A 13,432-nucleotide genomic window follows, 5' to 3' on the forward strand; every position below is an offset into this window, starting at 1 on the left:
CCTGCCTTGCAAATTAGTAAGCCCAGTGTTCTCAACATCCTGACTTGAATATTTGTGCCCAGTTCTTAAGAAGGCTATGACTCACTGTGGCTACTGGTCAAATGATTCTTACTCAGAGCCGTGGGCTTTTAATCTTTAGTATTAAATGGTCTAGGCAAATACTAGCCAAATGTCTGCCTACTTTCAAGATGTTCCTTTGAAATGATTGATTTCAGGCAACAACTGGTTTTCCATATGGTAACCCTCAATTTCTAATATTATTTAACTTGCTGCCAAGCTTCATTACAAGTCCACATTAGAAGTTTCAGACCTCAGTCCCTGGACCTTGGCCTTCTAAAATGACTTTCCTCCAAACATCATTTAACTTCCTTTAATTTAGTTAATTAATGGACCTTTCTGAAGAGCACAGTTACTTTGATCTAAACCTCTTGCTTAGTTTCCAGTTAACATTTCCAGAGAGGGAGAAAGAACGATGCCCTAGCAACTGGCCGGAGATATCAGCAGCTCACAACTGTAGCCTTCCCTCCAAATCAGAGACATGAGAAGGGGGAGTACCTGCAAGAAAGAAGACTGGTTAAAAATAGTGCCCTTGGCATTTCTGTGGGTGTTTGCCCCACACAGAGATAAAAGCTAAACTGGTACTGCAAGCCCTACTCTCTGAGAAGCTGGGCCTGCAGTCTGGGAATCCTGAATAATCCTTGCAAGTAGGGGAACTGGAAGCCAGAGAGGTGAATCAGAAACGCTCCTGCCCAAAAGGTTTCTGCATACAACTTACAAAATCAGATAAAAATTAAAAATGGAAAATGCAAGTCCCATCCAGCAGGAATCCTCAGTTTCTTGGCTATTCAACCTTGCTGCCATGTACCTAACCAAACGGCTACAGCACTTCTTGCTTTTCAACTTAGTTTCTCCCGATAAAAAACGTTAACCCTAGCACAACTTCAACACAGAGATCTTCTGCTGCAGCTAGGGTAACATTTTCGTTAAAGCGTATGTTAAAAAGCAAGACATTCTGAATCTTGGCTAGCGCTCTAGATGTTTTTTTGGCAGACAAGTCTAGCAAAGATGTCCACCCCTTGCCATAGCGTGACTTACCTGGGAGCCGAGCCGCGGATTTCAGGGTACCTCGGTGATGTTCCCATCTTAGCCACAAGGCGGCACTCGAGAGCAGGGCTGCCGGCCGCAGTACCTTTTTCTCAGCTTCTCGGCTGGGGGGTGGGGGCGGGGTATGGAGGTGGTGGGGGGAGATGCAGCTGGCTTTAAAAAAAAAATCCATTTGTTCTCTGAAATGATGCCACTTGCCATTTTATAAAGCAAAGGTTGCCACGTTACCTGTTGCCAGGTTCCTGGGAGGGCCTGGGGAAAATCTGGGCGAGAAAGGTACAGCACGAAGCCCTCCAGCTTGGTGCCTTTCAAGCTCTTTGGCCGGGGCTGGCGCGGACATTTGGAGAGCAGCTGCCGTGGATTGCCTGAGCATTGTTTGGTTGTAGTTCTAACAGAGGAGTGGCTGCCTGTTACATCATTTCCAGGCATGAAGTGCCTGGGGCGCTTTTTTTTTCTCTCTCTCTTTTTTAATGACTAACTCTGACCCCCTCCCTCCCTGGATTTCGGCACAGTACCGGCACTGTGCGCCACGGCCTCACCTCAGGAAGCCCAAGTTTTGTAGCAACTTGTTAAAACAACTTGGGTGCCTCTTAGAAAAGAAAAAAAAGTTGTGAGCCCGAAACAAACCTTCCCGTTCTTCGCTCGGAGAACAATGTTTTGCTTGATTAGCAGCGCAGCCGCTGCCCCCAGATCCGCTCTCCCCCAAGAGCCGGGCTGCTATCAGATGAATATATCTCCCGGCCAGACATGCCGAGGCTCGGGGCATTTGTCTGGCATTAGGAAGTGTCTGGAATACTAGCAACTACCAACTGGCAGGTCTTATGACTAAAGAGTTATTACACCACCCCTCCCTCTCTGTCCACATTCCCTGCCCTTCCCCGACACGCTCACACAAGCGTGCTTTTTTCTGCTTCGACGGAGGAAAGGTTACCTCGTCTCTGTGGTTTCCGTGGAGGACGGCTCTGGTGGAAACCGTTCTCATGGCCACGTCCCTGGAGCCAACACTAACCGGAGAGAAGGCGAGAAGCCGGGTCCGTCGCCCAGGAGCCGGAGTCCGCGCCCCACCGCCCTCCCGCCCCTCCTCTCACCGTGGGACCGGCTCTGCACGGACCACTGACCACCACACTTTGGGTGGCCTGGAGATGCTCAGCTGTAAATATTTTGAAACAAGGGAGCGATTTTTCCATGTGTATTTTGTGGAGTTCCTCTCTTTTTTTTTTCCCCCTTGAGTATTTTTTTTTTATTTTGAGAGAGCGCGGGCGCCATGGAGTGTTTGGGGGCGTGGAGGGGCAGAGGGGGAGAGAGGATCTCAAGCAGGCTGCACGCCCAGCGCAGAGCCTGACTTTTGCGGTATTTTTAAAGATGCAGCTGGTGCACCCCTTGTTGACCACTCCAAATTTGTTCATTCTCCATGCCTTTTTGACAGGTTCCTGCAGGGTGCAAAGTACAGTGTTGGGTGCCGTTTGGGGCATTTTCTCATGGGAAGCATCACGCTTTACTGGACAAAGGTATTTAATCAAAGGTTTAATGGACAGATGAATGGAGGTGGTTTAGGGGCAGGAAGAGAGCCGGGATTGAGGCCTCCGAGTTACTCTAACTCCACTACTTTACCGGCCATGAGCCTTGTCTTACCGTCAAACAAATGGGGATCGCAAGCGCTTCCTCTGTCATGAAACCATGTCTATTAAATTCTTAGCACCGTGTGTTATAGAGTAAGGACTCACTCTCTGGTGATTTAGTTGATCTAATGGCACCTTGAGAGTCTGAACTAAAGGGGCACCTGACTGGCTCAATTGGTGGAGCACATGACTCTTGATCCCTGAGGTCCTAAGTTCAAGCCTCATGTTGGAGGCAGAGCATCAAAAAAAAAAAAAGGAAAAAAAAGGTTGAACTAATGTTACATCTTACCGTCTTTGTTTTCACCTGGTCTGGGCACTTGGTGGGGGAGGAGTCCAGCAGGTTTAGCGAATCACCACGGCGAGCTCGACCTGCCATTCATTGTCAGTTCAGCACTTCTGGGCCTACTTGATGCGAAGCAGCAGCAGCAAATTTCTCTTATTAGCAGCTTTGCCCTCATCTGTGCCACAATGCATTCCCAGGATGCCAGAACATTGGTCATTGCTAGCAAACATCCGTGTTGGTAACGCTTCCGTACCTCCTCTGTTGGCTTCCTTCAGCTTTTTCACTTCACTCTCAATGGGTCTCTACTTCTCAAATTCTTTTCTAGCTTTTATTAATATTCATAATTCACTAGAGAATTATTCTTAGTGCCTCTCTGAGCTCTTACCTTGGTGGTGCCTTATACAGAACTAGTCCATGCCAACCTCAACCCAAGAGCCTTCAAAATCATTGGAAATTCTTCTGTCTTCCTTCTCTTGCAAACTAAACATCCTCTCTCCTTAATCCTCTCTTCGTAAGATATGGCCTTTCCTTCCTTGGAGCACTCTGCAACGTCCCCTTAAAGAGAAGAGCCCGGAATGAAATGCTGTATCACAATCCTGCCGTTGTTCTAGATATCACACTTGTACTCAGACACACCCTCTTAGAAATAGGCAGCTTACCTGATGTTAAAACCACAAGCCTGTATGTGTGCACTGGTCCCTTTATGTCTAAGTTTACATCGTTTCACATTTCTTTTTTTCTTTTGGCCTCTTCACATCCTTTTGCTTTCTAGAATTGCCTGTAGTTTCAAGTTACCTCCCGCATATGTTCTTAATCCCACATGTACTACCTCTGCCCGGCCCGCTGGGTTTGCAAATGTCTCCTGTCAGTGCTTCTCAAACTAACTCTGGGGATGGACTAGTTTGTTTGTTTGGTGTCCAATCTGTTGCAGATCGATATTTTGGTAAAAATGCAATAAAATGAATCACTGGATAAAGGAAATTTTAAAAAACGAGGCACCCAAAACCAAGCCCCAGTCTTCTTGTTAGATTCAATCAACGGAATAGTCTTTAGAATTGCTGTAAAAGTTTCTAGAAGGGTACTCCTCAATTTTCACAGCATATCTCACTATACGTTCATCAAATAGTTTGTGACTCAACACCTGTCTGTGGACCCCACTTTGACCAGTGCCATGCTATGTGCATAGGTGTGCTGGAAATGCCTAACAACTGGCTCTCTGAGGCAGGGATAGTATTTCCCAATTTCCATTGTGTAAACATTGACACCAAGGTCAGTTTCATGCTATCAATGAAATGTCACTAAACAGAGACTTGGGAAGAGATTTGCACAATTATCTAGCAAGCTAATAAGAGGCAGTTCCAGCACGCCCACTGTTGACCCCAGTTGATGTTTTTAATCTTCTTTTGAGGGCTTGTTAAACTGTTGTTGGCTGGGCCAAATCACCCAAATCAAGAGACCTTTGCCCTCAACAGAAACTAGACAGTGGGCTGAGGCGGGCCCTCTCTCTCTGGTGGTCTTCCGCTCAGTAAGAGCCGACCATCTTATACAACTCAGCAAATTCAATGTTGACCATGACTTCTGTGTACAAGCCAGCCTTGTACAGATCAAATCACAACTTGCTTCGTGGTTAATAACGTCTGAGGATAACTTGTTTACATCAAAAAGGTGTTGTTTGACTGCTGTACGACTCTGTATATGCATATTTTGGAATTCTTTTGTTGTCCTTCTGTAGTTCTTATGGGCTTGTTGTATTTGAATGTGTTTCTAAAAAGTAACAAGGAAGTGCTAATAATTCCCCAATGGAGTTTTATGGTATATGACACATTAGCTTAGCCCTTCAGAAGGTATTTTTTTAAAAGATTTATTGATTTGTTTGTTATTTTAAAGAGAGAGCACCAGTTCAAGCAGGGGGAGAAGTAGAGGGAGAGGGACAAGCAGACTCCACGCTGAGCTCCATCAGATGCTCAACCAACGGAGCCACCAGGGCGCCCCAGCCAGAACGTATTATTAAGAAGATACAACACGTGGGTTTGAGCCTACATCTATTTTGTGGCCGCCTGACACGTGTGCTCTTGATCACAGAAGATAACCAGAGTGATAAGAAAGTCTAGATTTCTTTTTTTTCCAGAAAACCTTCACCACTACAGACAAAAATAATTCCTGGCACAGGCCTTCCTGAGGCTTTCAACACTAGCATTATCTTTCTACACAGATAGAGACAATATTGAATCCTAGGCTAGAAGCTGAAATAGGATAGGAATTTGTTCTCTCTCTTTTTTTTACTACTTCTTCCTTTTTTTCCTCCTCCCCTCCCCCTTCTTCAATTTCTTAACTCAATGTAAAAGCCAGTCTCTGGTCTCTATGCTCTGCAGTACCCTCTGAGTGAAAGTGATGGCATCAAAATATGTCACTTTGCTCTTGCTGCCTCTTCTTATAAAAAGGAGTCCTTTCACCGACTTTGAGCTGGGTAGTAAGCCATGGGGATCCAAATAAGGGGAAAAAATCAGTTTATTTGAAATGAACAAATAAATACATCAGGCAAAGGAAAGCAATCATACTGGTTAAAGCACCATATCTTTTTTAAGTTCCAGCTGAACAGGAGGAGTGCTTGTGTTTTGTAATCCCTGTTCTGAGAATGTTTCTCTCAAACACAAGCAGTGCTTCACTTATGGTATATAAGCTGCTTATTTTCTGTCTTGACCACATGTGATTTATTTACTTGTGTTTCATCTTCTTGAACCTCACTCTACCGCACCCCTCTTGGCACTCAGACTCCAGTGGATTGTAAATTGTTCACGGTACTGAATCATGACAGTAGAATTAGGCGGGAAAAAAAAAATCTTAGGAGAGAAGAAAGCAAAACCAGGAAAGAGTGATGCTGGGAAAAATTGGGAATTTGGTTGTATGACTTTCCGGAGCAGCATCGAATGCGGAAAGAATTGGGGCGCGAGAAAGAAGGGGGTTGTGGGAAGTGTGAGTTGTCTGGGTCTCCCTTCTTCTCTGGCAGAGGGCATTCTTAAAGATTGGAATTCCTTCTCAATTTCTGTTTGATAATTGATGGGTGGTGCTTCTTTGAGTGTAACTACGGTAACTGTGGCAGATTTGTGCCAAGCCCCGCACTGCAGTGAGATCCCATAAGGAAGCCCCGCGAATTTAACACCATACATAGCACATGATTCCTGTCTTCTGTTCAGCTCCCTTCTTCGAGGTAGGGCAATCTCAAATTCTTACATCCTTTGGGCATTGGGGCGGCCTGTCGGGAAAGCCATGTCCCCAGGATCCTTCCCGCCCAATCTAACCCTAGTGGATTTCTAGCATTTCTGCTGCTGTCCTGCCGGTCCCCATTGATCAAAGGACACAGAGTTACCCCTATTGATCCAGGAGGGGAGCTGACAACAGCCACCAGATGGCACCAAATTGCAGTTGGCCCCGGGGAGTGTCCCCAAACCCCATCATTACACTGGAAATAATGTGGCACCCTCCTTTCTATATGCCCCATATCACACGTCACATCATGGCAAAATTTCTACTGTAAATCACAGCAAATGAAACAATACTCCATTTGGCTGCACTGTGCAGTTTTGATTCTCCACACCGCAAGAGGAAACGGGGTAACTAACAACAAGCCATAAACAACCCCCAAAGATCAGACATTTCTTTGTTATATGTGGCATTTCGTTTCTTTGGAATACGACTGGGTCGCACGTCCTGAGATCCATTTTCAACAAAATAATGAGTTCACACTGTAATGACTTGTCTTAAGAGAAGTAATAAAATGATCTGGTTTCACTAGATTGAAGAGATTGAGCCTGTCCTACTTACGGTCACTCCCCCTCCCACCCAGTCTGGTCTTCCATGAATAACTGAGACTGAGCCCCATCCTGAGCAGGGGTACCCCTGCAAACCTCCCCGGGGAGCAGAAGGTAGCCCCACAGCAGGTACGGTGTGTAGCAATGAACTGAACTGGGGGAGGTGAACAAGCCGCAGTGTGTTTGCATCACCTAGCCCGAGGCTTCACTGGAGCCTAGTGGGAGAACCTGAGAACCTGAGACCCTTGGGGCTCTGCTCCTGGCTCTTCCCCTTGCAGGCCGGCCCTGTGAGCCTTCACCGGTTGCATGACCTCAGAGGCAACTTAGCTGAAAACTGTAGATGTTGGGCTGGGAATTACTGAGCTCTGTTCAAATTAAAGGATGTATTTAGTCCATGCACTAAGTTTAGGTGGAAGGTTTTCCCCGGGTAAGCCTCTAGCAGTCATTCACCCCGGTGGCTACATTTATATTGTTTACATTACCCCCCTCCTGCCCCCAGCGAATGTATGTTCCATCAGGTAATCCCTAGGAAATAGCAAAATATTTCTGTCTGTATCTCTTTTACGGTTAAGGAAATTACTCCAAATCACAAGCCAGTGGAACCACAGCACAGAGTAATAGGATCCTTCTGTTTATTGTTCCTTATAGGACACTTCCTTTGAGTGGCCTCAGGAAACATCCTAAATATTAGAGCAAGCATTTCATTTAGTGAGATGGCCCAAGTGGCAGCTCAAACGAGAGCTGGCATGGTGTGGTCAGGAGAAGCTGATTTGGTATAACAGTGTCCACCTGCTGTGAGTGGGAAAGGCATGGGGGGGATGCGACAGAAACACAACAGTTTGAACCATTTTTTAAGAGGACTTAACAAAAGTCTTTAGAAAGCTGGTTCAGGAATTGTTCTTTTCTGTCAGGGAGTTCACTTGAAAACTTAATTATTCTTTTTGGTCTGTATTTTGTACATCACGCTCCACAAATGGAAAGCTGAAAACAAGTGTGCAAAGCTTCTTCATATAACCTCAGAGTTCTGAGCAGGAAGTTGGAGAGAAGAGCAAAGGCTACTTCAGCCAGAGCCTCAGGAAGGATCTTGACTACACTGTACCGGTCCAGAAAGGACACCTTTCTGCACAGACCCAGGCCCCCGAGTTGATTAAGTTGCCTTGAAGGAGAGCATTTTTGGGAGTAGGCTCGCACAAGCCACCCCCACCCCCCACAGATTAAGAAACGAGGGAGACTACACTAGGGTACTTTAGTGCAGTGTATTCCCTCTTAGAGGACATTTCTAATCAGCAATAACAATAAGAAAATTCAGAACAGAAGTTTATATAGTGAGCATCTATCCAGCAGAAAGAAGGAAGGAAGGAAGGAAGGAAGGAAGGAAGGAAGGAAGGAAGGAAGGAAGGAAGGAAGGAAAGAAGGAAAGGGGCTCTGTGGGGGGGCGACAAAGACAGGAAGGGAGAGAGGGAGGTATGGGAGGGAGGAAGAAGGAAAGGAAGAAACCGAACCCAGGAAGCTGGGACAGCTCTGTGGGCCTTGCCCATCCCTGGGCACTTCCCACTGTGGTTAGGATCAGACCACACTTGCTCACAACCTCTTTGCTTTCTTTCCACCACAGCAATCTTCTCCAGTGAGTTACCTTGTTTACCATTAGCTATATTTTGTATTTTCCTGAGCAGGCAGAGACTACCCTGGGCTTATCTACGTGTTTATACATTCTCTCTCAGGGTGTACTGTTGCCTGGGGAGATTTCTACAGATGGCTCTCTTACATTGATTCACATTAACTTCCATTTCAGAGGCGTCCATCTTAGGGATGGTGTTTTCCAGTCTTTTTTCCCTCAGTCTTGTGGGAGCATCACCTCATGGGAGGCTCAACTATCCCCCCGAAGCAGGGATCTCACTTACTCTATCAATGGACTTGTTTTCATGCTCAATGTCTTTGTGTGTTTCATGTGCCCTGATTTCCAGTGGATGTTAGTTACGATACAGAAATTAAAACCCACACAGAAATCACAGTGTCTCTGTTTTCACTGTCTTCCAGTGTCATCTTGCATTACAACATATAAGAAGACACCACCTCCAGTCCCACCCAGAACTACCACGAAACCTTTCATTTCTATCACAGCCCAGAGTAGCACAGAGTCTGCCCAGGATGCCTACATGGATGGACAGGGCCAGCGAGGAGATATTATCAGCCAGTCGGGACTGAGCAACTCCACAGAGAGCCTGGACAGTATGAAGGCTCTGACAGCCGCCATCGAAGCTGCAAATGCCCAGATCCACGGCCCTGCGAGTCAACACATGAGCAGCAACCCTGCCACGGTCACTACCACGACCACCATAGCCACCGTCACAACAGAGGACAGGAAGAAGGATCACTTTAAGAAAAATCGATGTCTCTCTATTGGGATACAGGTAATAGCCTCCCTTTCTGTCCTTTAAAATAGGGACCCCAAAACTCAAGAAATGTAGCACTTTTATTTTTCCAGAAGATTTGCCATCTGGCATTTTGGGTGATAGGGCCATGAGTGGGACCGGATTTTCAAATGATTGGCTCTGGAATTCCTACATTGTTGAATGTGACTTAAAAAATTATGAAGATAATGTCTGCAGGCATTATTAGGGACTGTTATTTTTGTCTTCTAAATTGAATGTGTGACTCAAAGCATGAGGATAGCCAAACAAACGTGAACACAATCGCACACAAAGTGCCCTCAACTCCTGATGCACATTTTGATTTTCAAACAAGGAGTGGACATCCAAGAATAACCTGGGTTACTGGGTTGTGTTATAGTATGTTCGGCACTATTGAGTAACCATCTGAGAACAAAAATGTGAATCACTTCTCATACACGTGGGAGTGAGGGAGAGAGCAAGACCAAAGTGACTGGTAGTGTAGAAAGCAATCACTCACTTCGCAGCTTCATGAGCAAAGAATGTGCAGTAGTTTCAGCATAATTGTTGGTTATTTAATCATGCATTTCAAAAAATGGTAGATAATTCAGCAGGCTTCTCAGTTCAGGCCAGTGTTTTCTGGTGCTCAAAGATAAGATCAAACTGATTCTTGTTTTTCACATCTGTTCAGCTTGGCTTACCCTGCTAGAAATTTCCCTCTCTCAATGGAGAAGAGTCATGCCTTTCTCCCTTTCTTGTTGTGCCATATCATGCAGGTGCCCTTTGAATAATAACTTCCTGACGTGGCGGCCAATAAATCTATTCACAATGAATCAACTCTAAGGCACATCTAAAAACCAGGCGTGGGGTAGGATTTCACAACGATGATGTACTTTCACAGTGCATTCTGCACAGAGCACTTGTAAAGGGCAATTAAATTTTGTCTAGTAGCAATGAGTCAAATGGTTTTTTTTACTATATATAACCTGCAGGTTACCATAGCACAAGCTGTCAAGTTTCCTAAAAGAATCTGTGGCATTGGTGCCTGGTACTAGAAGACACAGCAGGAGGCACGTGCGCAAAGCCAGCCCCGACCCCCATACCCACTCCCACCTCCCCCTAGAAGCTGACTGCTCTCCCAACTGCCCAAGGGATTTGGAGGAGTAGGGAAGAGCAGAGGCAGGCCCTCCGTGCTGTCCTGGGTGAATGACGCCATCTTCCTGAGCCTGTTTCCATAACTATCCCTCACAGGATTATTTTGAGGATTGAGTTTACAAATTCCTGCTTCCTATGGGAATACAGCATTTCAATTTGGGATGAGAAAATTCTAGATGTGAATGATGGTGATGGTAGAACAACATTGTGAACTATACACTTAGAAGGGGTTAAGATGAAGAATGTTATGATATGTATATTTTACCCATGATAAAAAAAAAAATCTACCTTCCTTATTTGGCACATAGCTGGCATGAAGCCATGTTAGTTTTCTTCTACTTCCTTAATGTTCAGTTAATTTTTTCTTTATGTTACATTATTTTTCAATAGATAATATATTCCTCTGGCTCAAAATTCAGAAGTTATACAAAGGCGTTCAATGGGGCGCCTGGGTGGCTCAGTCGTTAAGTGTCTGCCTTCGGCTCGGGGCATGATCCCAGGGTCCTGGGATCGAGCCTAACATCAGGCTCCCTGCTCTGCTGTGAGCCTGCTTCTCCCTCTCCCACTCCCCCTGCTTGTGTTCCCTCTCTCGCTGGCTGTCTCTCTCTCTCTGTCAAATAAATAAATAAAATCTTCAAAAAAAAAAAAAAGCATTCTTATTTAATAGCCCATCAGTTCTTGCCAGAGGAAATTAATATAACCAACATTTGCATCTCCATACAGAGATACTTTGTGCATATTCAAGCAAATATATATTTTAATTTATTCCCCTTTTTTCACCCAGATGTTAGCATATACCTCACACTATTCTATATCTTGCCTTTTGCACTTAATAATAGCATATTTTAAAGATAGTTGTCAGTCTGTTTATTTAAAAGCTTCTATATATCCATCTCAATCACCTCCCAAGTCTGCCGGTTGGTCTCCTAGGTTCTTCTCCAAATAATTCTTTAAGATTTTTTTTTTTTTTTTAGTAATCTCTACACCCAACGTGGGGTTTGAACTTACAACCCCGAGATCAAGAGTCAACGCTCTCCTGAGCCAGCCAGGCACATCTTCTCCAAATAATTCTTACTCAGAATAAAGCATTCATATACATGAAATCCACCTTATATTATTGTCATTTTCACGCAGTTAGAAGGAACTACTCTGAAATCCACATGTAATGTTGGGGAGAAGTTTTTGTTTCAGACACCATCCTGCCACTTAAATATTTGAAAATTTTAGTGAGTGGAAAAAATTGCTCTAACTCTGTCTCCATTTTTCACTCTGTAGAGACTATATGGAAGTATTGAGTACTTTATGTGGTTGTCTCATTTAGGCCCTACAACAGCCCTATGGCATAGGTGATATGATTATCTCTTCCTTATAGATGAGAACACAGAGTGGTTGAGTAACTTGCCCAAGGCCACACATCCTACTTTGACAGCCTAGATTGTACCTTGATGCTTAATGTGACCATGCCATACCCCTTCTTTGATGGAGAATAATAAGTAAAAATTCAAAATGCAAAATTTTCATCAAATTTCATTACACTGTAACCTAATTTAAACCCTAATCCCCAAAATATATAACACTAGGATCTTGGACTCTTTCCCACCCTTTACCTCTTTAGGGTGAGAGTTTCCAAACCTTCCACAACATTTTTAATTTAATCCATGCCTAATAGCTAACATCACAATCATTTACTTTACAACCTGTGTGAGTTTAGGCCAATTACTTAATGGTTCCAGTTTCCTCATCTGGAAATTGAGAGTAACAGTCGCTGTCTCACAGGCTATTTTATTACAGGTTGTAGTAAAAATAGGCTGATACGTGGGATGTCTGGGTAGCTCAACTGGTTATGTGTCTGCCTTCGGCTCAGGTCGTGATCCCAGGATCCTGAGAACCTGAGCATCCGGCTCCCTGCTCAGCAGGGACTTTGCTTCTGCCTCTCTCTGTGCCTCCTCCCACCCCTGCTTGTTCTCATTCCCTCTCTCTCAGATGAATAAATAAAATCTTTAAAAAAAATTGACTGATACAATATATGTAAGGCTCTAAGTGTAGTGGGCTCGCTAAATATTAGCTCTAGTTGTTATTATTATTCACTTCCTTTAAAATCATAGTCAGCCAAACATGCTGAAATTTTATTTGCCAAGAGTTTTCTTAATTTTTTTCAGGACAGAGATATAATCACTATGCAATTTCTTGAAACATTTTGAAAGTCGCTCCATAAATATAAATGATTACCCTAAGTAATATGTAAGAGTGGTGACATTTGTGCATTTTGGGATCTAAGGGGGTAAAAGTCACAAAGATAAGTTTACATACAATGAGTAAATCTTAGAAGATGACAACACTTTGATGCAAATCAGCTGTAGGTTTAGATAGGTGGGGTGGGGCTCGAATGCAGAGCGCAATGTCCTCCATCCTTGTCCTTGCCACCCCTGCATCCTTTCTTTCTCCCTTTCTCTATTCATTGAGGATCATGGTTCTTAAGCGCAATAACTACCATGCATCACTGGGCAAAGTTTCACTGGGCAATTTTGCTACTACCCCATATTGTAAAGCTGCAATATCCTACTTTGGCTAATACTCTAAGCCTTTTTCATTGACCGGAGTGCAGCCACGTGGAACCAGTTAGAATCCCATTCAGGAAAACATAAACCATACTCAGTTCTCCAACAGAGAACAATGTTGGTTCTACAGGCATGGGAAGGTGGAGAGAGCAATAATGGGATGCATGAAGCAATTACCACTTCTAGCACTAAGGGAGTAAAAAGAGAAAGGTGGGGTTCCCAGAATTGAGGAGCTCAGGGGATAGTCCCCAGTACAGCCAGCCTCGGACCACCGTGGCAGGTGTGGTCAGCTGGTGCTGGGACATCCAGGGGAGCAGCACATAAGCAGGAGCACAGCTGCCCTCGCATGCTGGAGCAAGGCCCACAGGAGGTGGAAACAGAGAGAAGGCCCCTTCCCTCCTCCCACCTTCCTTTGTTAGAATATAACTGGAAGCTAGCCAGCTACGAAGCCTGGGAAATGTAGTTCACAGAGTCCTGGCCCCAGTGCCACAGAGCAGATGGGTACAGAATATGG

At 44.7% G+C, this 13,432-nt stretch overlaps 1 protein-coding gene across 11 annotated transcripts in view; it reads left to right on the plus strand.

The window, feature by feature from the left end:
• Positions 1-13,432, plus strand: part of DLGAP1 (DLG associated protein 1) — an 859,965-nt gene that overhangs the window by 792,932 nt on the left and 53,601 nt on the right. For 9 of the 11 annotated variants that reach the window (XM_034642364.1, XM_034642366.1, XM_034642365.1 and 6 more), the window contains one exon: positions 8,853-9,226. In XM_034642364.1, the coding sequence (XP_034498255.1) occupies positions 8,853-9,226 (374 nt within the window). The remainder of the gene's footprint in view (positions 1-8,852; positions 9,227-13,432) is intronic. The other 2 variants (XM_034642367.1, XM_034642374.1) reach the window with 1 other exon arrangement.

The sequence above is a fragment of the Ailuropoda melanoleuca genome, chromosome 14 (genome assembly GCF_002007445.2).
Source record: "Ailuropoda melanoleuca isolate Jingjing chromosome 14, ASM200744v2, whole genome shotgun sequence".
Taxonomy (NCBI): Eukaryota; Metazoa; Chordata; class Mammalia; order Carnivora; family Ursidae; genus Ailuropoda; species Ailuropoda melanoleuca.